Source organism: Poromitra crassiceps (genome assembly GCF_964638095.1).
Source record: "Poromitra crassiceps genome assembly, chromosome: 12".
NCBI lineage: Eukaryota > Metazoa > Chordata > Actinopteri > Beryciformes > Melamphaidae > Poromitra > Poromitra crassiceps.
In genome coordinates, this window is record NC_139632.1 from 46919920 (window position 1) to 46943885 (window position 23966).

The 23966-nt window shown below is 45.3% G+C and overlaps 1 protein-coding gene across 1 annotated transcript in view; it reads left to right on the forward strand.

The window, feature by feature from the left end:
* Positions 1 to 12286: 12286 nt before the first annotated feature.
* The window catches only part of arid3a (AT-rich interactive domain 3A), a gene marked incomplete at its 5' end in the record, with an annotated part of 57875 nt that continues 46195 nt past the window's right edge, over positions 12287 to 23966 (forward strand). The window contains 2 exons of the mRNA XM_083648439.1: positions 12287 to 12648; positions 14631 to 14958. Of these exons, the coding sequence (XP_083504565.1) occupies positions 12287 to 12648; positions 14631 to 14958 (690 nt within the window). The remainder of the gene's footprint in view (positions 12649 to 14630; positions 14959 to 23966) is intronic.

Sequence of the window (23966 nt, forward strand, 5' to 3'; positions counted from 1 at the left end):
CCGAAGGCAACCCCGGACACATCAAACAAAGCCAGTCTGTAAAAAGTGCTTCAACGCGACGCAGGTGAACGGATAAACATCGAACCAGCAACTATTTCTCTCAGACACGGATCCCAACTTCTTCAAAGTGCATCAACTAATCATTCGCGCACATCAAAGCAAACTACTTCCACATTTTGCTTGTGCGTTTGCTGTGTCATTCGCTGTGTCTGTCCGTGGCTGCTGCTCTCGAGCAGAGAGGGGAGGGGGAAATCGGCTGTGTTGATTACGCTGGCGGCTTGACGCTGCTCTTAAGTCAAACGAGTGTGATTTATTGTGTGACAACTGACAAGCGAACTTATTTCGAGTTTTGCCGACCCCCCAAATAAGCTCCCCCCTCCCCCCGCCCCCCCAACATACAGGAAAATTCGCTGATAGATTCCCACATGCGCGAGCCGAAGTGTGAAGGGAAATGTCCGATATTGACTTACAGGTAATTTTCCGGTACGCATGTGGGAAAAGGGCTCCGGAGTAACGTGACATTATTCTTGTCAGAAACAACTTCGATTTGCATACTTTAAATGAGTTTGCAGCCCAAGGACAACCCGAAAACACCTTATTGATCTAAACCCGACCCCCCAAATAAGCTCCCCCCTCCCCCCGCCCCCCAACATACAGGAAATTTCGCTCCTAGATTCTCACATGCCAGCGCTGAGGTGTGAAGGGAAATTCCGGGAAATGTCCGATATTGACTTACAGGTAATTTTCAGGTACGCATGTGGGAAAACGGCTTCTGTGTCCGTGGGTCTCTCTGCCTCTCCTCTCTCTCTGTGTCCGTGGGTCTCTCTGCCTCCCCTCGCTCTCTGTGTCCGTGGGTCTCTCTGCCTCTCCTCTCTCTCTGTGTCCGTGGGTCTCTCTGCCTCTCCTCGCTCTCTGTGTCTGTGGGTCTCTCTGCCTCTCCTCTCTCTCTGTGTCCGTGGGTCTCTCTGCCTCTCCTCTTTCTCTGTGTCCGTGGGTCTCTCTGCCTCCCCTCGCTCTCTGTGTCCGTGGGTCTCTCCTCTCCCCTCGCTCTCTGTGTCCGTGGGTCTCTCCTCTCCCCTCGCTCTCTGTGTCCGTGGGTCTCTCGGCCTCTCCTCTCTCTCTGTGTCTGTGGGTCTCTCTGCCTCTCCTCTCTCTCTGTGTCCGTGGGTCTCTCTGCCTCCCCTCGCTCTCTGTGTCCGTGGGTCTCTCTGCCTCCCCTCGCTCTCTGTGTCCGTGGGTCTCTCCTCTCCCCTCGCTCTCTGTGTCCGTGGGTCTCTCCTCTCCCCTCGCTCTCTGTGTCTGTGGGTCTCTCGGCCTCTCCTCTCTCTCTGTGTCCGTGGGTCTCTCTGCCTCCCCTCGCTCTCTGTGTCCTGGGTCTCTCTGCCTCCCCTCGCTCTCTGTGTCCGTGGGTCTCTCTGCCTCCCCTCGCTCTCTGTGTCCGTGGGTCTCTCTGCCTCCCCTCTCTCTCTGTGTCCGTGGGTCTCTCTGCCTCCCCTCGCTCTCTGTGTCCGTGGGTCTCTCGGCCTCCCCTCGCTCTCTGTGTCCGTGGGTCTCTCGGCCTCCCCTCGCTCTCTGTGTCCGTGGGTAAAAAAGAGGATTAACCCGTTGCTCTCATCGTTTCAGCCAACTGTCAAAGTGTCCATCCTGCCAGCCTTTTGATGACCCCCCCCCCTCCCTATCCTCCCTATCCTGCATTTAGCCAATTAGTGGTCTAATCAGTCCTAAGGGTCTTAGTCCACTAAGACATGTTTATAGTCAACAGGTCATTTTGAAGGATTTCTTTATGTTGTATTCAGCTTTTTTATAATCATGTATTATCATTTAGACGACAAGAGAGAGACAGGCAGACAAGAGAGAGAGAGACAGGCAGACAGGCAGACAAGAGAGAGAGAGAGACAGGCAGACAGGCAGACAAGAGAGAGACAGACAGGCAGACAGACGGACAAGAGACAGACAGACAGACAGACAGACAGACAGACGGACAAGAGACAGACAGACAGACAGACAGACAGACAGACAGACAGACAGACAGACAGACAGGCAGACAGACAGACAGACAGACAGACAGACAGAGTAATTTAGTCATGTTGGCAGTCTGGTCTGGGACTCATCACTCTTCATCAAACATGACTATTTAACATGTATTCTTTGCTCTTTGGTAAACACAGATTATGTGTAGTCATATATTACGTATTCATTTGGCAGTGGACACTTACACCCTAAAGGCATTTTAGAGGTCACTTGATAAAGAAATCCTTTATTAGTGGACTCAGGATTTTGTTGGCTGGCTGCAGCTGTTCTGATGGAGGTTACGCAATGAGAGAGCAAGAGCATGATGTGAGTCTGGAAGCAGGTCTACAGGCAGCATGGCACCCTTTAATTCTCCATTTCCATGGTTTAATTTAACAAAGGATGTGTTGTTGTTAATGATTAGAACTGTCAGCATTGTGGAAAAGCCTTTTCGGCTTCTCAAGAGAATCAGACGCTTTTACAATTCCAAACTATTTCTTGGTGTTAATTAATGTCACCTATACCCAGGTTGTAACGAGTGCTCTGATTGGTTGACGGTACGTATAGTCAGTTGTCATGTAGTCTATCAGACAATAGCCAGTCAGCTACTTGCCAAACGAGCCCAAATGTCCATTCCTTCATTGCTGGGTGGTGAAAATCCAACCGTGTGGACATGTCTTCCGGTCCGGAAATCCTGTCTGCTGCAGTGGAAGGTTCAGCTCTCACTCAAGCCCTTTTCCCACATGCGCTTTGTACCGCAAAATGACCGGAACGTGGTCTAATGCCTGCATGTGGGAAAGGCGCGTGCCGGTATAAGCGCGACCCCGTCGTCGCGGCCATTTCACCAGTTTTGAGCCAGTCAGAAGAGAGGTATGCCGCGATAGGCAGACAGGTGAGAAAGGGGTCCAGTCATTTTCCGCGACACCGGTCCTTCTCTCATCATGGGCGAGGTGTAGCCTACACACGTTGCTTAACGTTCACTTCCAGCTTGCGTCATCTAATCATTCGCGCACATCAAAGCAAACTACTTCCACATTTCACTTCGTGCATTTCGTCGCTGTGCAATGAAAGCCACTTATCTCCAAATCGCCAACTTTTGAGGAAATGAAAAATAAAACGTGCTCTTAAAATACTGAACACCACGTTGTCATATTTGACACATGTCTTCATTGTAGACAGTTTATCGCTGAATGTGTCATTACATTATTAATATCTTACCTGAATAAGCTCAAATGCTGTTACAGGATTATCACACGTGTCTGGAGCACTTTCTGCTGGCCAGACAGCAGCGTGTGGGAGCCTGCCTTTTAGAGCGCGAGCACGAGCCGCTGTGCTCCAGGCAGCGGGGACGCGCGGGCGGAGCTCTCACTCTGCCAAGCCGGGGAGAGTGGCTCTGTCATGGGTTGAGCAGTCCCGGAGTAACGTGACATTATTCTTGTCAGAAACAACTTCGATTTGCATACTTTAAATGAGTTTGCAGCCCAAGGACAACCCGAAAACACCTTATTGATCTAAACCCGACCCCCCAAATAACCTCCCCCCGCCCCCCGCCCCCCAACATACAGGAAATTTCGCTCCTAGATTCTCACATGCCAGCGCTGAGGTGTGAAGGGAAATTCCGGGAAATGTCCGATATTGACTTACAGGTAATTTTCAGGTACGCATGTGGGAAAACGGCTTCAGTCTGTCCTACAGGCTGTGGACTAGCTAACATCCAAAACGTTACGGAACAAAACAATGATCATTGTGTTAGAAATCTGTAGGGGTGCTCCAAAAAATCGATTCTGAAAGGATCGCGATTCTTAATGCCACGATTCCTGGATCGATTCCAAACTCCCAAGAATCGATTCTAAAAATCGTAAAAAAAAAAAAAAAAAAATTACAGTGCACCTGAACGCAACATGCAAGATACCGGCTGAATAAGTGTCCAAATGTTCATGTCATTTGTGTACTGTACTGCCACGGTGCCACCACCTCTTGCACTTAAGAACTCTGGTTAATGTATTCCCCCCAAAAGTCTACAGATCCCCCCCAGCCTATAAATCCATCTTATCTGAAGAACATAAGGGGGGAATTCCCTCCTAGTTTTCAAAATGAATTTAGGCCCTGACTGTAATACAGAAGTTGAATTTGAAGTTCAGCATTAATACATTTGTCATTTTTTGTCTTATATTTACCTTTGTGTGTTATTGCAATATAAAACTACATAATTGAGAATCGATTCTAGATTCTGGAATCGAGAATCGTTGGAATCGAGAATCGATTCTGGAATCGGATCGTGACCCCCCAGGAATCGTGATCGGATCGTGGCTTAGCCGGATCGGAGCACCCCTAGAAATCTGCATCAAACTGTTCTTGAAGGAGGTGAAATCATTGCAGAGGTGAAATCATTGCACTGGATCTTTAACTTTTTTTGTAGAATCCCAGAATTCATCAGCCACACACCAGAGATTTGAGAAGAGAGGAGACTTTCCAGATGATGGCTAATGACTTGCCAAAGGGGGCAGAGAGAGGACAGATAGCCACGCGCCATGTGTTCCTCCTGGCTGTGTGTAACCATGTGTTCCTCCTGGCTGTGTGTAATGGAGACACAGGAGAGTTTCACTGCAGGAGCACGAGGGGTTCATGCGGTTTCACACCATCTGCGGAGTGCGACTCTCGGTTTAGTTATTAAATGCTTTATCACTCCAGTCAAGGTCTTGTTATTCATAATGTGGGCCGACGAGATACCCGCACGGCACGCCCACGGAGAGTCGCACCCGAAAGGGTCGTGTAGCTCGCTCCCTCTGAAGCAGTGCTGCTGGCTCTCTTTCCTGCAGGTCGCTAGATTGATTCACCGGGTGTCAATGTATAAATCAATCAGGCTCATTAAAAAAATAACAATTACAAATTATGTAAATTGTGGTGTTAGTGGCATTTAAAGTCGAACGCTATACCTGACATTTCAGACACCTCCATCCAGGATTGGCTGAAAGGAGAGCAGTCGTCCATATTAATAGTAATGTTATTTGTTTAGGATTTTTCTGGAAAACAACGTTGACAATTTACATACAATAGAACACAGAAAGACGGTGATCTAGAAAGCCAAAAGTTGAATAAAGACAGATAAAGAAAAGTATGGAAAACACGTCAGATCTGTTTCCCAGCAAGTGAAGAGGAGCCAGAATCACTGGGAGCTTGTGGTGTGTGGAGTTGTATCTCCTCACAGCAGCACCAGTAAAGTAAAGAACTGTCATCTCCAGGCATGCAGTTGTCATGACAAGCGGCAAAAGCATAAATGGCGAGGTAGACACATGTGTCATGCCTGAATTCATACGGAGCTCCCCCACGCAGCAGCACAGCACAGGCAGCACCAAGCAGGAGCTCCCCCACGCACAGCCGCTGATTTCTCTGATCCCTGCCTCTTCTCTGCCTCTTGGCTAGGTCGTCATTGTAAATGAGAATTGGTTCTCAAATTACTTATCTGTTTAAATAAAGTAATAATAATAATAATAATATGAATAACAATAACAATAACTATAATAATAATAATAATAATAATAAAATAATTATCTGGTTAAAGATGTTTATAATCAGTGTAATCTTGGGTCATCAAGGTGCACCGACTCAAGTCACCATTTAGTTTAGACTTGACTGTGACTTGTACTTTGATGACTTGAAAATGTTTCTAAAGTCTTGACTTGATCTCCTGTTTGTGTAAATGACTTCAATTGCAAGTGATAAGATTTGTTCTAGCAGACTGAATGAAAATCCTATTTTCTGAATTTTGTATTTGGAGTTTATTGAAGTTCAAACTGATGATTGAAATCAAACTCATGCTCTTACCATTACCAGGTTTTTTCTCCTATCAAAACCATATTGTATTGATTGATAGATATTTAATTTTCTTGAAGATGTTAAAGGGAGAAACCCTGAGATGCACACGTCACACGATCAATTTCTATATGAACTAGGCCTGCACGATATGAGGAAAATCTGCGATGTGCGATACCATTGTTCAATATAACGATGACGATACTACTTGTGATAAATAAACAAATATTAAAGTATGCATATTAGCTATACAGTTCCTATGTCTTTCTGCTTTAATAATGCTAACATAGACCCCAAACATAGCCTATACCCACTGAATAAAGACATGAAATACACACTGACTCTAGCTGAAACTACACACAGCGTGTTTGGGCTTTGGCAGAGGGGCGGAGCGCACTGTTGCAAGGGAAAGGTGTACGCTGGATTTACAACACAAGACAAAATGATCAGATGCTGACTGGGAATGCATGACGCATGTAAATAAAACCACTTTTGTGATTCATTGCGTTTCAGGCAGTCTTTGCGATGTGTTTATTGCGCATGTGCATATTGTGATGACGATGAAAATACGATGAATTGTGCAGCCCTAATATGAACTGAAGTCTTCAATAAAGGGACAGTATGTGCTGGTCTTCTGTAGCATCATCACATGACCATGGTGCTATCAATTGAGAAGGTTGAAAAGCCTTGGCCTTGGCTCGGCCGCAGAGGAAACGGGGGCAGAACATGTGTTAGTGGTGCAATGTCATTTGCACCATCAAGCGTATAGGAAACCATGATGCTTGCGATGAACAGGAGCGTAACAACGAAGCGATCACTTCTCCTTCCCCTCAGGAAGAGCTGAAAGAACAGCTTTGTTGCAGTCACTTCTGTTTTGAAATGACATCTATAAGATATACACAGAGAGAGGCTACTGGCTGCTGCTGCTGTATGTGCCACATGTTGTATGTGCAGCCCGTGGAAAGAGTAGCCGGCTACATGTCCTCCTCAAGTAGTACTGTTACTTTGCTGGTCTTGTACTTCAGTAGTACTGAATGTAAAAATGTACTGAGGTAAAAGTAAAAAGTGTCACATTTAAAAAGCTGGAATGAGAGAATTTTAGTAATTTGTCTAAAGTTTCAACGATTAATCAATTCTGAAAATAGTTGCTCATAAATGTTCCGTCGATCGGCTAATCGATCAATCGACTGATTGTTGCAGCTCTGATGTCCTCAGAGTAAACGTTCCTTATTAGGGAAGAGAACGTTGTCAGTTGTGATCTTTTCCACGTGATTCGAACAGGTTCACGCTAGATTCTGGAAATATTGCAAATGAGAAAATAAAATGCAGAAATGAAGTCGAAGTCAGATTCCTTTTCTCACTGTGAATGGATCCACAGTTTGTCCGCTTACGATGATTCAGTTAAAAAAAATACTCAAAAAAGTACAAAGCTACTCAATTACAGAAGCACGAGTGAAGAATGCAATGAGTTACTTCCACCTGTACATAATGTGTATGCTTATTTCTTCCTAATGTGGGTAGTGGGTAGTACTGTGGGTATATATTGGTGTTGTGTACTGGCCCTGGGTGTTGTATGTGAAGAAACACCCACATACACATATCTTTGACACCTTTTGACTTGAATCAGCTTGTGACTCAATGCACATGCGGTGCTTCAGAAAGTATTCAGTGGAGACTTTCCACTTCTGCTCCGCCCCTCTGTCTGTGTTTTATAGTTGCAGTAAACCGAGCAGAGGCACATTAACCCGTTGTCAGAGCCACTAAAAGCAGATCCAGTCAGATAAGATGTTTTAATCCCGCTTTTATTGGCCGCTATTCTGGATCTGACAACTGCAGGCGGGTCAGTTGTGCCTCTTACTGTTTCTTGGAGAATGTCAGTGACTCCATCCCGAGTGTCTCCTCGCGCGGCCCGTCTGGCTGCATCTGCTCCGTCAGTTGTTAACTTCCTGCAACACACGTTTCTCCGCTCACAGAGTCTCATCTCTTATTTCCTCCTCATGCAGCAACTCTTCTCCAACATTATTCACCTTCTCATTTTGCCCATATCAGGACGCTTCTGACTGCGTCACATCATTTTGTCATCGTTATTCTGTTTTAGACCCGGAAGTAGATCACTCCCATTCTTTGACTTGCCAAAAAGCTGTTTTCAAGCAAAAAAAAACAAACCGTTATAAAGTTTTCATATTTCTTCGGATGAGAACGTAACATTCCAAATATGTGACCGGTTGATCAGAATAACGCCTATTTGGACATATTGAACGAGCAGCGAGGAGCGCTGGCTGACTGTGTGTTGCCAAACTAGTTTACAGTTTATCGATGTTTACCGGCCGGCTAACGCTGAGCCGGAAGAACAAATAGAATTGCGTCTGACACGGAAGAGAGAAAGTGGGCGGGGCAACATAAGGTGAATAGCACATGACCACTGCAGGGTGACAGAGTATATATCTAGGCTCTTATCAGGATATCCATAATATATATTGCACAGCCCTACTTCAACATATAGATAGATTCTTCATTTAAATTCAGTCATGTCTCCCTCAGTGTCTCTACCATTGAACAGGTGTGTGGTGGGTCTCTCTGCCTTAAAGAGCTGCTGACACTAAAACACTTTCATCAGTCTGCTTTCAGTGGAGAGTTTTAATGTCTCATGATGGACTGAATGCTGCTCCAGATGAGTTTCCACCCTGAGAACAAAGCTCAGATAAATGCAAAGTATGTAAATGTAGCGTAGAAAGCAGAGTTTCTCAGCCTAGGTGGTGACAGCAGAGTCTGCTGAGCAGACGGGGTGTGTTCAGGTCTTACTCAGTGTTGCTGAATGAGTGTGAGTGTAGTCAGACTGGACCTCTCTGCCCAGCAGCACCTGCACTGGAAACTCTTTGCTCTTATCTCTGCCATGACCTACATCTGTCTCCAAACCCCGCACTCTCTAACCACACGTGGTAATCCACAACTTTTGCTTTACATTTAATTCTATTTTATTTTGTCTCCGTCTTTGGCGCTAAGCGTTCACTCACTGCTGTGTTGTTGGTTTTAATTTAGTCTCTGTTCCTCAGCATCCATCGCTGTGGGGTTTGATCACCTGTTAAAACAGTGTGGGTGGAGGCGGAGCATCCATCGCTGTGTGGGGTTTGATCACCTGTTAAAACAGTGTGGGTGGAGGCGGAGCATCCATCGCTGTGTGGGGTTTGATCACCTGTTAAAACAGTGTGGGTGGAGGCGGAGCATCCATCGCTGTGTGGGGTTTGATCACCTGTTGAAACAGTGTGGGTGGAGGCGGAGCATCCATCGCTGTGTGGGGTTTGATCACCTGTTAAAACAGTGTGGGTGGAGGCGGAGCATCCTATCGTGTTTGTTCAGCCAAAATGCCGGATACCTGTTGTGCTATCGGTTGCACTAACCGACGAGGAGACACGCCTGGCTTGTGCTTTTACAGAATCCCGTCGGAGAAAGAAAACTCAGACAGGAGGAGGTTGTGGATTTGTGCGATTAGACGTGGTTCAGTCGCTGGGGAGGGCAAATGGCTTTTTTTCTACCATCAAAGTACACACGTTTTTGCGGCCAACATTTCATCAAAGGTAAGCTCAAGTAACGTTAACGGGGTATTTTAATCATTATTGTAACGTTACTTGAGCTTACCTTTGATGAAATGTTGGCCGCAAAGACATGTGTACAAACGGCTGAACAAACACAGCGTGAGAAACTAGTCGACTCGGCGGGCAGCGGAATGAACAAGTTCTTTTTTTGACCGTCAGGTGGGCGTTCCTGCCAGCACGTAACGCCCCTTGAAAGCTATGAATAGGTTGTATCACTGTTGTGGTTGTGGCATAGTAATCATTGATAGGGAGTATCACAACGTTTATTTATATGAAAATGTCACGGGTTCGTGCTTTAAAACAGAGTATTCTTTGCGTCCCTGAGCAGGAGAAGAGTTTCAGCCTCCAGAAGGTGCAGAGAAACTCCCATTGTCTCGTAATTGTAATAAAACATTTTATTGAATGGGGAAAAACATACCAGTCATATCTAAGAAAACATCATAGCACCAAAGCATTGGGTGTGTTTTTTGGGGTGTGTTTTTTAAACTAGTCAAAACATTTAATTGCATGTATGAGACCATGTGTGAGAGTCAATGCATCTTGGCACCGAGCCAACCAGGTGAAGAAAGATTTCACTTCCTCTTTCAGTGACTCACCGCAAGGTTGAAACATCCTGATCGTGTGTGAGCATGCCGTTACTGTTGTCTGTGTGTGTGTGTGTGTGTGTGTGTGTGTGTGTGTGTGTGTGTGTGTCTGTGTGTGTCTGTCTGTGTCTGTGTGTGTGTGTGTGTGTGTGTGTGTGTCTGTGTGTCTGTCTGTGTGTGTGTGTGTTGTGTGTGTCTGTGTCTGTGTGTGTCTGTGTGTGTGTGTGTCTGTGTGTGTGTGTGTGTGTGTGTGTGTGTGTGTGTGTAATGCTAAATACTAAATGTACACATTGCGCAACGGCGGACATCAACCCAGGAACTGTGTATTTTTGCTTGACATAAATTCTCAACTTAAATTTGCATTTTGCCTGTGAAATCTTCTGTTTGTTCCCCGTCACGGTTTCTTCCTCATGATTTGAGTTGACACAGCAGCTCTGTAGTCATTGCTGTAGTTTTGTCTGCATTTCTGTTGCTCACAAACCTTCAGCCCAAAACTTGACTCAGGTGCTTCATAGTCTCAAGACTGAAAATGTTTACTCAAGTTCTGTAAATAATATGCTTCGGTTTTTACTTTTGATGATAGTCAAGAAAACTATATTTATAAGGTCTTTACAGTACAAATCATAATAATAATAATAATAATTATATATGTATGTATGTATATACTATATATATATATATATATATATATGTGTGAATATACACACACACACACACACACACACACACATATACATACATACATACAGTACATACATACATACGGTACATACATACATACATACAGTACATACATACGGTACATACATACATACATACATACATACATACATACATACATACATACATACATACCGTACATACATACAGATGCTTTCCAAAAAAAAAAAATATCATGGAAAAGTCATGGCGCATCGAGGCAGTAATTAAAGCAAAAGGACTCCCGCCCAAGTATTGAGTGCCGGCATGAACATAACTTTTCAGAAGATCGACATTTCTGTTTTGAAAATACCGGTTTTTGATTGCTTTATGTGATATTTAATTTCTTGAAATACTGTTTTGGGCGTTTTTATGAGCTGGAAGCCAGACTTATTCAAAGTTAAACAAATAAATACTTGAAATACTTTACTTTGTGTGTAATGAATCTATAATCTATGAAGGTTTCACTTTTTGAAAGGAATTATGGGAAAAAACGAACTTTTCCATGATATTCAAATTTTTTGGAAAGGATCTGTACGTACATACATACAGTACATACATACATTAAAATACATGCATACATACATACATACATACATACATACATACATACATACATACTAGGGGTGTCAAACATAATCGATTATAAGATGCATCGCGATGCGGACCTGCACGATTCTGCATCGATTCACAAATGTCAAAAATCGATTATTTAAAAATATATATATATATAATCAAATAAAATATAATGGAAGTACATGCAGTTGTTTATTTTAATTATGGATCATAATACAATGCCATTCCAAATGCACTTTTATTTTAAAAGTAGCCACACTGAGAAAAAATAAAGTGAGAAAAAATAAATCATGTATTGGGGAAAAAAGTGATGCATCGATTGAAGATGCATCGAGATGCATCGATAATCGTAATAAAATCGAATCGTAGCCCTCTGAATCGTAATCGAATCGAATCGTGAGGCCAGTGAAGATTCACAGCCCTATAATACATACATACATTTGAAAGAAGATGGCAGGCAGAAATGCCACTGGATAAAAATAAGTGTTAAGACGAGCATTGAAAACGAGGGAAGCAGCCACAGCAAAAGGCTTGTTGCTCTTCACCTGAAAGTACAAAAGGTAACAGTGTGACAGACAGCAAGGAAACTGTTAGTCTGACACTGTGTTTCTCTCCTCTCCCACAGGTCCCTGTAGCTGTCCGTCACTGCCTTCTTCTCCCGCCTTCACTTCCACTGCCGGTGCCTTGGTGAGACGCCCGCTCTGCTGCCGGCTCTGGTTTCCCCTCACCGTGCCGCGGTCCACCTCTTGAGTGCATGTCTCAGTGCTCTGACCGGGCCCCCCCCTCCTCCTCCTCCTCCTCCTCCTCCTCCCACCCCTCCTCAAGGACCCACACTTCCACATAACGCCCCCAACACCCACACCCCACCCCGCCCCGCCCCCACAGCCAGCTGCTAGCTGTCTCAGCAGGGGGGGAGCAGTGGACGATCGCTCCCTCTGGGCAGAAGCGTCAGGAGGACTGACCAGGCGTGCCCCCGACCGGTGCTCCTTCACGGGGGGAGGGAGGGAGGGGATGAAGCTGCAGGCCGTCATGGAGAACCTGCACAGGCAGCAGAGAGCCAAGCTGCTGATGGAGCTGGAGCAGCAGCAGCAGCAGGCCCAGCACGCCGCACAGGCCCGGTCAGGGGGAGGGGGAGGGGACGAGCTGATGGGCAGTCCCGCCCGGCCCCTGCCCGAGGCCGAGCAGGCCCAGGCCCAGGCCCAGATGGCGGCGCTGGCGGCCATGCGCGCCGTGGCGGCCGGCCTGCAGAGGGCGTCGGACAGCCCCATGTCGGAGCGCAGCAGCGGCGGCGAGGAGGAAGACGAGGACGAGGAGGAGGAGGAAGGGGAGGAGCGGTACAAAGACATGATGGGCTCCGAGGAGGAGGAGCAGATGTGAGTACGGAGGTTCAGCCAAGGACTCAGACGTGTGTCTCGCTGTGCAGGCTGGTTCCCAGGCATATCTGAATGCGTACAGCTTTAGAATGTTATACTCTATATTGGGCAGCTGCCACATCTGGCCCCCACAACCCTTAATTTCTCAAATATACATGCAATAATAGTCTGTCAGCACATAAACCAATTCCACCATGCATTTTCCCATCCTTATGAAGTGCAAAATATGCCAGATCACTTCAGAGCAGACATGAAAGGAGCATATAATCACATGTGCGAGAGATATTTGGTGGCTTTGAGTCCCATAAACATCACTGAATTGAACTGTGTCCATATTGAAAATGAATCTGACACAGATCGTATATGACCTGATTCATAAAGACCTCACTCATAATAAACTCTGAACCAGTCATGTCTCACTGCACAGGAGCCAATGCAACTGCCACGCATGCTATTGGTTTTCAGGCCCACCGTACGTCTCAGCGGTGATCCATCACTACAAATACATGTTGTGCAGCCAAGCTTTGTTCAAATCCACAGAACGTTATTTTAAAGTCTAGTCAAGATCTGAATGTTTCCAAATATACCAAACATGCAGGGACATTTGTATAACATGATGTGCAACTAGATCTAGATGCAGATCTGGATTTTTTTCCCCATTTGATGTAGTGTAAAAATAAAAAATAAATTATATAATCAAATACAATATTATGGAAGTACATGCAGTTGTTTATTTTAATTATGGATCATAATACAATGCAATTCTAAATGCACTTTATTTTAAAAGTAGCCACACAGTGAGAAAAAAGAAAGTGAGAAAAAAAATCATGTATTCGGGAAAAAAAGTGATGCATCGATTTAAGATGCATCGAGATGCATCGATAATCGTTATCGAATCGAATCGTAGCCCTCTGAATCATAATCGAATCGAATCGTGAGGCCAGTGAAGATTCACAGCCCTAGTACATGTAGTGAGATAAATCCACCGTATGGTCTCCCCTCTCAGTGGCGTGCCTGACCAAGTTGGTGCCCTAGGCAAGATTTTTGCTGGTGCCCCCCCCCCTCCCCCAAAGAAAATATAATAAAAATTATATCGCAGCTAATCCAGCACTGCAGTGCAGGCTCAGAATCGCCCTTCCCCAGTGGCGCTGGAAGTACTTTTAGGTAGGGGGTGCTGTAAGGAAGGGTCTCTCGGTGCTGCCCGCGAGGGCAGCGCCAAAGAAAATTTTACGTTTTTTGGACTTTCATCCATATTTAGAAGAATTTTTAATTTTAAATTAACATTAGGATTATACTGTTGTGATGTCATTATTCAGTATCTTCTCCTTTTCTCACTCACTTTCATGTAAGCACCTGCTCTCCCTTTAGTCGTTTTACACTACAACAGACAGAAACACAGGCATAAACACTGAACTTATTATTATTATTATGGAAAACCAGATTATGATGAAAATCAAACACTTTTGAAGAGAGAGCGTATGAAATAAGATTAGAGCTGGGAAGCACAAACTGTTTTTTAATGCATCTTGTTGGTGGTATAAACACAAGACAGCCAAATCCAACAATTTCGAAAATCCATTTATTGCCACCAGGGGGTGCTGCAGCACCCTCAGCACCCACCTTCCAGCTCCCTTCCCCCACTCTGGGAAAAAGCTCCGAGCAGGTAGAAGGGGGCGCGGCCGCGCAGTGGGTGGGGTGGTATGGATTAGGGACCATGGTGAAAGTGCTGCAGCCCGGGCAGCCAGAAAGCCAGAATTAGAAAAATGATTTCACTATTATTTAAAGACTTAAGACGTTGTTCTTCTTATTTTTGTCTACTATTGTAAAATAATAGTAGGCCTATTATCATGAAAAAGTATTTGTAAAAAAAAAATTTTTTTTTTTTTTTTTTACCCTCTCTGGCGCCCCTAACGGCTCAAGCGCCCTTAGCATTTGCCTAGTTCGCCTAATGGACGCCACGCCACTGTCCCCTCTCCCTCCAGCAAACAGAAGTGGGACGAAGATGACTTTGAGGGCGAGATGGAGGAGGACTTTGAGGATGACCTGGCAGAGGAGGAGGGCCTCCCGACGGGCCGCGATGCCGTGGCCCCTGGCAAGGGCATCCTTCTGCTGCCCCACCGCCAGCTGCACCCCCACTCCCAGCTGCACCCCCACTCCCAGCTGCACCCCCACTCCCAGCTCCTGAAGGCCCGGCCCTGCAGCGTGGACCAGGAGCCCCGCGTGGCCATCCTACCCCCCCACACCACGCACGCACCACCCCTGGGCGGACAGGACCACGGAGACTGGACCTACGAGGAGCAGTTCAGACAGGTATGAGCTCTCCGCCCTCCCTCCTCTTCCTCTTCCTCTTCCCAGGGTCCGAAAGTAGCACCAACCAAATGCTGGTAAAATATGCCTGGTTGGTAAATTTGCTTCACTCACCACCAGCCAAAAAAAACAACAATAATATATTGAGTGGCTGGTACATTTTGAAAGTTCACTAGGCATTTGGCTGGTGTACACAGCAACACAGATGTGTACATGTCAGAAGCGGATTTCTGAAAAATCATCCTTGGTTTTGAAAAAATAAACGCCGCAAATATCACTCAGCGAAACTTCGCCATTGGTATGCAGGGTTACATTGACAGGCGCTCCCTGTGTGTAAAGCCTTTACTTTAGCCATAAATACTGCCTCAATGAAATGGACTGTTTTGCTCACCAGCTTGGAGAAAATGTTAGACTACAGTAATTTAGTCACATTTTCTGCTTGCAATGTGATGGTAATAGGGTTAAACAGTACTAAACTCCTATTAGTTCTAGTTATTTGTGTCATACTGTCTGCATATGCCCCTATCATCATATGACATGGTCATTTTGAGTAAGCTCATTGAAGATCCACTCATCCTTTTCTTGTGTTCTTGTGAAGCTGTGTATAGAATTTTTCTTTTTGGCTCGGTCGGTCACCGTTGCTCTCTTTACTGTTGTCGGTTGATTGTAAAGTTTGGTGATGCAGGAATTGAAGCTTATTGCAGCTTATTGCTCTTTGTACCGTCTGTCACCTTGGATTAACACCTCAACAAGTTGCCTACTGAATCCAAAAGGTCAGTCTAATAATCACTGGAGCACTGAGAAAGTGTGTAAGATCTAGAAGGTGGCTGGGCAACTGGTGGCCAGCGGGCCACATTTGGTCCCCAATCCCTTCACATCTCATGGGCCTTCGTGGGGAAAATGAACACCAGCCACCAGCTAGATGTGGCTGTTAAGGGCCTGTGTCCATCTAGCGTCTTTTTCTGACCGTTAAACGTGGAAGTACGCTGGAAAGCGCTGATCTCAGCGCACAATTATACAAGGAAGCAGTCTGAAACTAACGTTAGTTCAGTGTAGCTTGATAGCTGACAGCTCACATTAGCAAACAACACACATACAGTGATTTAGCTCAACACTCACCAGAAATATTAAGTGTCTAGCCAATCTCCTCTCACAATTGAGCCTTTCTGTCTCTGTTGCGATAGTTTCTCCATGATTAAAGTTGCCAGAAAAGGAGCACCCGACACCAGCGTCTTTCTGAAAAGTTAAAATATTTTCAGCTGGAGGCGCTGGGAGTCGGGCGCACAAAAACGCTGGACGGAGCGCTGTGAAAATAGACGCTGGGCGCAGCAGAGCATTCTCTAGACGTCCGTGTGCGCCCGCATACGCTCTCCCCCCATTGGAAACAACTGAAAAAAGACGCTGGACCTGAGGAAGAGACGCTAGGTGGACACAGGCCCTTAGTGTGTCCCTATTCTCAGCCTACATTTGGAAGTTTTGTTCTCCAAATCAGTTTGGCTGCTGGTGGAATAGTTCAGTGGGCCGGTGAGATTTGACATTTGCTGACCGCTGTGGCCCGAAAATCAAAGGTGATGTGATGTGAGTGGTTCAGCGGTCAGAGGAGGAGCGCAGGCTGTGAAGTAAAGTAAAGTCCCACTGATTGTCACACAATGTGTGAAATTTGTTCTCCGCATTTGACCCATCCCCTGGGGGAGCGGTGAGCGGCAGCAGCGCCGCGCTCGGGAATCACATGGTGATTTAACCCCCCAATTCCAACCCTTTGATGCTGAGTGCCAAGCAGGGAGGCAATGGGTCCCATTTTTATAGTCTTTGGTATGACTCGGCCGGGGATCGAACTCACGACCTCCCAGTCTCAGGGCGGACACTCAGACCACAAGGCCACTGAGCTGGTTTGTGTGGGTGCATTTGAACAGCTCCCCCCCCCCACGCTGGTGTTTACTGTCAGCGTGCTGGTGGGCTGATACCATGAGGGAGGCACCAGCTGGAGGAACGTGTTCTGTTTATGTGAGGAGATTTAAACCTGTCGACGGCCCAGTTTAGACGCAGCGCTGCTGTTCATCCCTCTTCTGTCTGTGAGACACTGAAGAAAGATGTCCAGTAAAACCCACCCAAAGGTCACTTTTGATGCTATTACCAGTGTTGACAGTTTGACAGGTTAAACTCTGTGCTTTTTGTTGGTTTGGTAAATATGTTGTACAACGAACAAGACGAGGCAAGCCTAGTTAAGCCGGACCCAGACTACTGTCTCGCTGTTGTGCAAGTTCAACACAGTTCAGTTCACACAGCTTTAAATGAAGTGGTTCACGTTCATAGTTATACATCTGGGTGGAAGTGAAAAGCAGCTCTTGCCCCTCCCTCATTGCCACCACTGAGGTGCCCTTGAGCAAGGCCCTTAAAGGACGGCTTTACCGTGGGGAATATGAATATATATTAAATCTCACGCCCCTAAGGTTTTCGAATCCGTTGAAATTTTTGAAATTGGTGCTTCCCTGCCTGACCTATCAACCATCTCTCACATATTTTTCGGGCCAGCCGACGCGTTACGCGTCTTCTGGCCCGAGTCCGCCTTGCGGAAGTCGAGCGCCTATGAACTACAAGTGTTGTGAGCCATGGTCCCGCCTCTAGAGGTCCTCCACGCCCCTTCAGAGGTCTCAAAGAAAAGCAAAAGGCAGCCATCTTTTTTCAACCGCCTAGCCTATGGTAGCTAGGTTAGCTTTCCATAGCTCCTTGCAAAGAGACCATATCTCTGGAACGGAAGCACGGACAGACACGGGACTGGCGGCATTGGAAAGCTCGTCAAATTTTACATCTAGTAGTAGGTGCGTAGAAGTAACGAAATCAACGCTGAGCAATGTACCTGATTTTACACATTTTTACATGAAATGGTTACAACATCAAACTCCTACAAAAATGCCTTAAAATGCATGAATTTTTTTTTATGAAGGCATCTCCCGACATATATACTACCATTTAAATTTGGTGCAATTTGGAGGCAATTTTTTTTTGATGTTTTGTAATTTTTTCTTCTTCTACTAAATCTTTTTATGTCGAAGCCTTCTTCTTCTTCGACTTTTATGGCGGTTGGCAAGCATATATGTGCATTACCGCCACCTAGAGTTTGATATCAGCCAAATGCCTGAGGGGTGGGCACGCGAGCCCAGTGCATTGTGGGAAATGTAGTATTTCGGGTCCCCGCACCTGCCCCTCCCCTCCACCACCCCCCCCCCCACACAGAGTGGATTTCTGGTGATATCTCTGGCAGGAAACAACCAATTTCAAAAATTTAAACGGATTCGAAAACCTTAGGGGCGTGAGATTTAATATATATTCATATTCCCCACGGTAAAGCCGACCTTTAATAACCCCAACCGCCGCTCAGTGGCCAGCAGATCAGACTGTGGTTGGACTGGTCAGCTTCCAGGTGTGAATGTGTGTGTGAGGGTGCTCCTAAACAAGTGCAAACCTTTTGGACCACAGCGCTTTTTACCCTCGACCCCCCCCCCTTTTCCCCACAAACACCACCCATATCCCCCTAGTCACTAACGCTACTCACCCCTCGAATCCCGGCTCTCTAGCACCTTCCTATCCCTATCGCCCCCCAAAAAAAACACCACCCATATCCCCGCCCCCTAGCCACTAATCCTACCCACTCCTCACCTGTGTCACAGGCTTCATTCAGCTGCCTGCTGCTGCTCAACACCCATGCATGCATGTTTCAACAATGGGGAGTCCGTGAGTGAGTCAGTGAGTGAGTGAGTCAGTGAGTGAGTGAGTCAGTGAGACTTTTGATCCATGTGGTCAAGTTTTATTCTAAAAAAAAGTATGCCTTTGATTTGAGCTACCTTTACTTAGATCGTTAGATTTTCTTCTATATCAGACATAGGTTTTCATTCCTACCTGACATGTTCCCACGGCAATACTTCCATCTTCATCAGAGGTGTCACTAGATGTTGTGTGACGTGTCTTCATCAGAGGTGTCACTAGATGTTGTGTGACGTGTCTTCATCAGAGGTGTCACTAGATGGTGTGTGACGCGTCTTCATCAGAGGTGTCACTAGATGTTGTGTGACGTGTCTTCATCAGAGGTGTCACTAGATGGTGTGTGACGCGTCTTAAATCTAGTGACACCTCTGATGAAGACGGAAGTATTGCCGTGGGAACATGTCAGGTAGGAATGAAAACTTTTTGGATTATGAGCTACCTTTACTTTGAAAATAGTAATATTTCAAAGAATGTAATCACCTGTGTTTGTCAAATATAAAGCATGAACATTGTGCAGCACCCCCCCCCCCCCAAGCTGAATTAACTTTGGAATAAAACCCTTAAAGGAACACTCCGCCCATTTTCAACCAGCTTTGTATCATTAGAACATCAGTAGTAAATCAGAAAACTGTAAACCGTTTTGAAGTCTGTCATTTAATTTGACAGTTATTGAGTGTTAAAGTGTGGACCAGTGACATCACTGGTCCACACTAACTCAAATTAATAACTCATTAACTCAAATCAACTCTCAATAACTGTCAAACTAGATGAATGATGAATAGTTTGATAGTTATTGAGAGTTGATTTAATTAATGAGTTAGTTAATGAGTTATTAATTTGAGTTAGTGTAGAACCGTTTACAGTTTTCTGATATACTACTGATGTTCTAATGATACAAAGCTGGTTGAAAATGGGCGGAGTGTTCCTTTAACTTGCCTCAGGGCCTGGTGCAGTGTAACAACTCCACCTTTTTATGCACCAGCAGCTTATATCACATCATGGATAGATCTGTTGTTGGGATTGCAAAAGTGCTCCTAGCCTGTAGCCTGCCTGGTGGTGTCAGCTCCTATAGCCTGTAGTTTACCTGGTGGTGTCAGCTCCTATAGCCTGTAGTTTACCTGGTGGTGTCAGCTCCTAGCCTGTAGCCTGCCTGGTGGTGTCAGCTCCTATAGCCTGTAGTTTACCTAGGCAGGGCTAACATTATACTAACATTATAAAAGCTGTTGAGAAGAATGGCTTGGAGACATTTTGGCGTTTTGAATAAATAGCTGCAATACATTCTGTTGGAGTGTTGGTTTCCAGTGTAGGTGTAACCCAGTCCCCCCCCCCCCCCAGCCTATATGTGTGCTGTTTAATAGAGGCCTTATCTGTTGAAATGACAGTGTGCGTGGAAGATAGGCTCCATAAAACCTATACTCTGCCTCTCTAAATGATACCCCCCCCCCCACACACACACCACACACACACCCTCAGTAAAGCCTTGTGTGATTGACTTTAATTAATACTCTTGCCAGTTGGTTGTGTGTGTGTGTGTGTGTGTGTGTGTGTGTGTGTGTGTGTGTGTGTGTGTGTGTGTGTGTGTGTGTGTGTGTGTGTGTGTGTGTGTGTGTGTGTGTGTGTGTGTGCGTCTCCGGGGCGAGCCAGCCGTGCCAGCTCTTGAGAATAGAGGAATTTGCATGGAGGAATTTGTTCATGTGTATTTGTTTATTTGTTTATTTCAAAAGGATCCTCATTGACTCGCCCGGCCGCTCTTTCTCCCTCGTGTGGGATGTATTGATTGATTGATTGAATACTTTATTGAAACAATGGCACGAGAAATACAGCGTAAGACCAGATTCATTGAAACAAAAGGAATAAAACACAACAAAGCCCGAGGGCTTATTTCCATTGTGGTCCTTGACGTGAAGCAAATGGAGTGAGTGTATGTGTGCATGTATGAGCGCGTGTGTGCGCGAGGGACATTTAACAAACTAAACATTATATGCGTTACACACATAAATAAATACAGGAAAAACCATCTATATGTATATACATACATATAAATACATAATATACAAAAACACGCGTACACACTTCCACCCCTGTACACATGCCTAAATACACACATAAATATACATGTAACAAAAACAATACAACCTTTACACTTCTGCAATAATCATTTCGAATCAATTCTTGCAGAAAGGGGTCAACCTTAGGGGCCGCTCTGTAGCCACTGTTTTAAGGTGGACTTATACGTGAGTTTGGACCCTAGATCTTTTATATTTTCGGGGAGACTGTTCCACAGAATCGCTGCTGAGTATAAAAAAGTAAATTTACCTATTAAGGTTTTAAATTTAAAAGGAACAACGTTGTTTGAGCTTCCCCTGGTGGAGTGACTGTGCACCTCGCTAACCCTCAGGAAATAGCCAGAGAGGTACACAGGGGCTTTCAGGTTGATGATCCTGTGGACCATACACAGCTTGATATGAGAGACCCTCTCCTCAACTCTCAGCCACCCGAGACTGAGGAAGTGAGAGCGGAGGAGAGAGGCTCTGGGGTGTAGGCCCTGGACAACCCTCACCAGTTTATTTTGGGCCGTCTGAAGTCTGGTTTTAAGTTTGGCTGCAGTGGATGTGAACCACGAGGAGCAGGCGTAGTCGAAATGGCATTGAATTAGAGCATTTGCCAGTATCAACAGCGTAGCACTGTTTATGACTGGGGAGATGCGAGCTAAAAATTTGGTCTTTTGATTGACCTTAGAGATAACTTTTAAGGCCATCTTTTCGCCTGAGAGCTTGTTGTCAAGGATACATCCCAAGTAGGTGATCTCCTCCTTTGAGGGTACGGACACGTCACCCACCATAATTGAAAATCCCGGGGATTTTTTAAGCTTAAAATTGGACGCAAATAAAATTGACTCTGTTTTTCCTAAGTGGAGAGACAATCTGTTGTCCGAGAGCCAAACCCCAACATTTGAAAGTTCCATGCTGAGCTTTTTTTCTACCTCCCCTTTGTCCGCGTCGGAGAACAGGAGGGCGGAGTCATCAGCAAACAGGAACAGAGGGCAGTCACAGGCAGATTTCATGTCATTTATATACACCAAAAATAATAATGGACCTAAAATGCTCCCCTGGGGGACCCCGCAGCTAATGGGGAGGGGGCGGGACAGTGTCCCATTTATGTCTACCACCTGCCGTCTATTTTCCAGGTAAGACCGAACCCAGTCGAGGGACGTGCTGTTGAAGCCCAGAGCCCTAAGTTTACCGAGTAAGATGCTATGGTTAACTGTATCGAATGCTTTTTGTAAGTCCAGCATGACCATGCCACAATACTTACCGGTATCCACTTCCTTTCGGATGTGATCCGTTAGGTAGAGCAAACAGGTGTCGGTTGAGTATGATTTTCTAAACCCAGACTGGAAATCAAACAGGAGCCTATGAGACGTGAGATAACTGTTAATTTGTTCAAAGATGACTCTTTCCATTATTTTGGATATGGAAGAGAGAACTGAGACGGGGCGGTAGTTACCATGTTCTAGTTTGCTACCTTTTTTGTGCAGAGGGATAACTCTGGCGTGTTTGAACTCCTGAGGAAACTGACCAGATTTGATAGACAGATTTATAATGTGTGTGATAACGGGTGAAATGATATCTGCAGCGTCTCGTATGAACCTGCTTGGGATGTTGTCGACACCTGTAGCTTTGGAAGGTTTAAGGGCCCTGAGCCTCAACAGCACGTCCTCATCGGACACAGCCCTAAGCTGAAAGTCATCCGCCTGGACTCCCAGATCCCTGTAAAAACTGTCCACATGGTCCTGGCCATACCGCCCAGAGAGGGAGGGGAGCTTGTTTACAAGTGTGTCTGCAATAGTAGTAAAATATTCATTAAATATACCCGCAACCTTGGATTTGTCCGAGGTGAGGGTGCCATCCTGCATAAGGTTCAAGTTGAGAGTTTTTGTTTTTAGCTTGTTGTTGTAACCCAATTGCTTAAGAGATTTCCAGAGCTTTTGAGGATCATCTTTGTTCTCTGTAATAACTTCATTGTAGTGCTCTGATTTGGCCTTTTTGATCAATCTAAAGACTTTATTCCTCAGTTGTTTAAAGATGCCAAAGGATAATTCATCCTTTTTATTCCTATGTACATGCAGACTATTATTTCTAGCCTTAATGGCTTCGATAATGTCTGCATTGAACCAGGGCTCTGTTCTGGTTTTGAATCTAACCGATTTGACAGGGGCCAACTTATTTAACACTCTCAAAAACATGAATTTAAAAAGGCACCAAGCTTCATCAACAGACTTCAAACTGAGGACACGGGACAGGTCCAGCTTTCCCAGCTCGTGCAATAAGGACTCAGCTGTATATTTCCTCAGAGGTCTAATTTTGACCGTGTGATGGCAATTTGTTACCGGTCTTTGAGTTTTACGAGTGCAATAAATGATTGCATGATCACTTAAGGCACAATCGATTACACCACTGCTGGAAATGTTGTGCCTGTCCGATACTACTATAAGATCTATAAGAGTCTGTGAAGAAGTGGATACTCTGGTACATGTTGAAATTAATTGATGGAGACTGAAGGTTTTACAAAAATCAATAAAAGCTTTATAAATTAAGGAGTCCTTTTTCAAAACATTTGTGTTCCAGTCTCCGATCAGGATGACTTCACGTTTCCCGTGGTCAACGGCGCTGGTGCATGACTCCTCCAAGTGGTCATAAAAACCCGATTGTGTCGGGGGCCTATACAAAATCCCAACTAAGATGGGTTTTGTTTTGGGCAGTAAAATGTCCAACCAAATTGCCTCGGAATGCACACTGTCAAGGTCATTTCTAATGTTAAAACAAATGTCAGAGCGAACGTATCCGCAGACCCCCCCCCCTTTACGATTTCTGTCCTTTCTTACTACTATATAGTTTTGAATTTCAATCTCTGAGTCATTAATGGAATTGTCCAGCCAAGTCTCAGAAAAAGAGATAACATGGGCCTTGTTTTTGTTGACCATAAACCTAATTTCATCTATCTTACTTAAGAGACTCCTCACATTGAGATGTACAATGTGAAGACCTCGAGATGCAAGAATCCTGTCCAGGTGGGAGGGACTGACGGGCGAGTCGATGCTTCTAGAATTATAGCCACTAGGACTAGACGGAGAATTAGGGCCAGGGTTGAGTTCAACATTACCAGATAAGAAAAGTAATAAGACAAAAAAACATTTTTTCCTGACTGAGAGCTTGGGAGCAGGCTGACTACCCCCAGGCATAATCGTT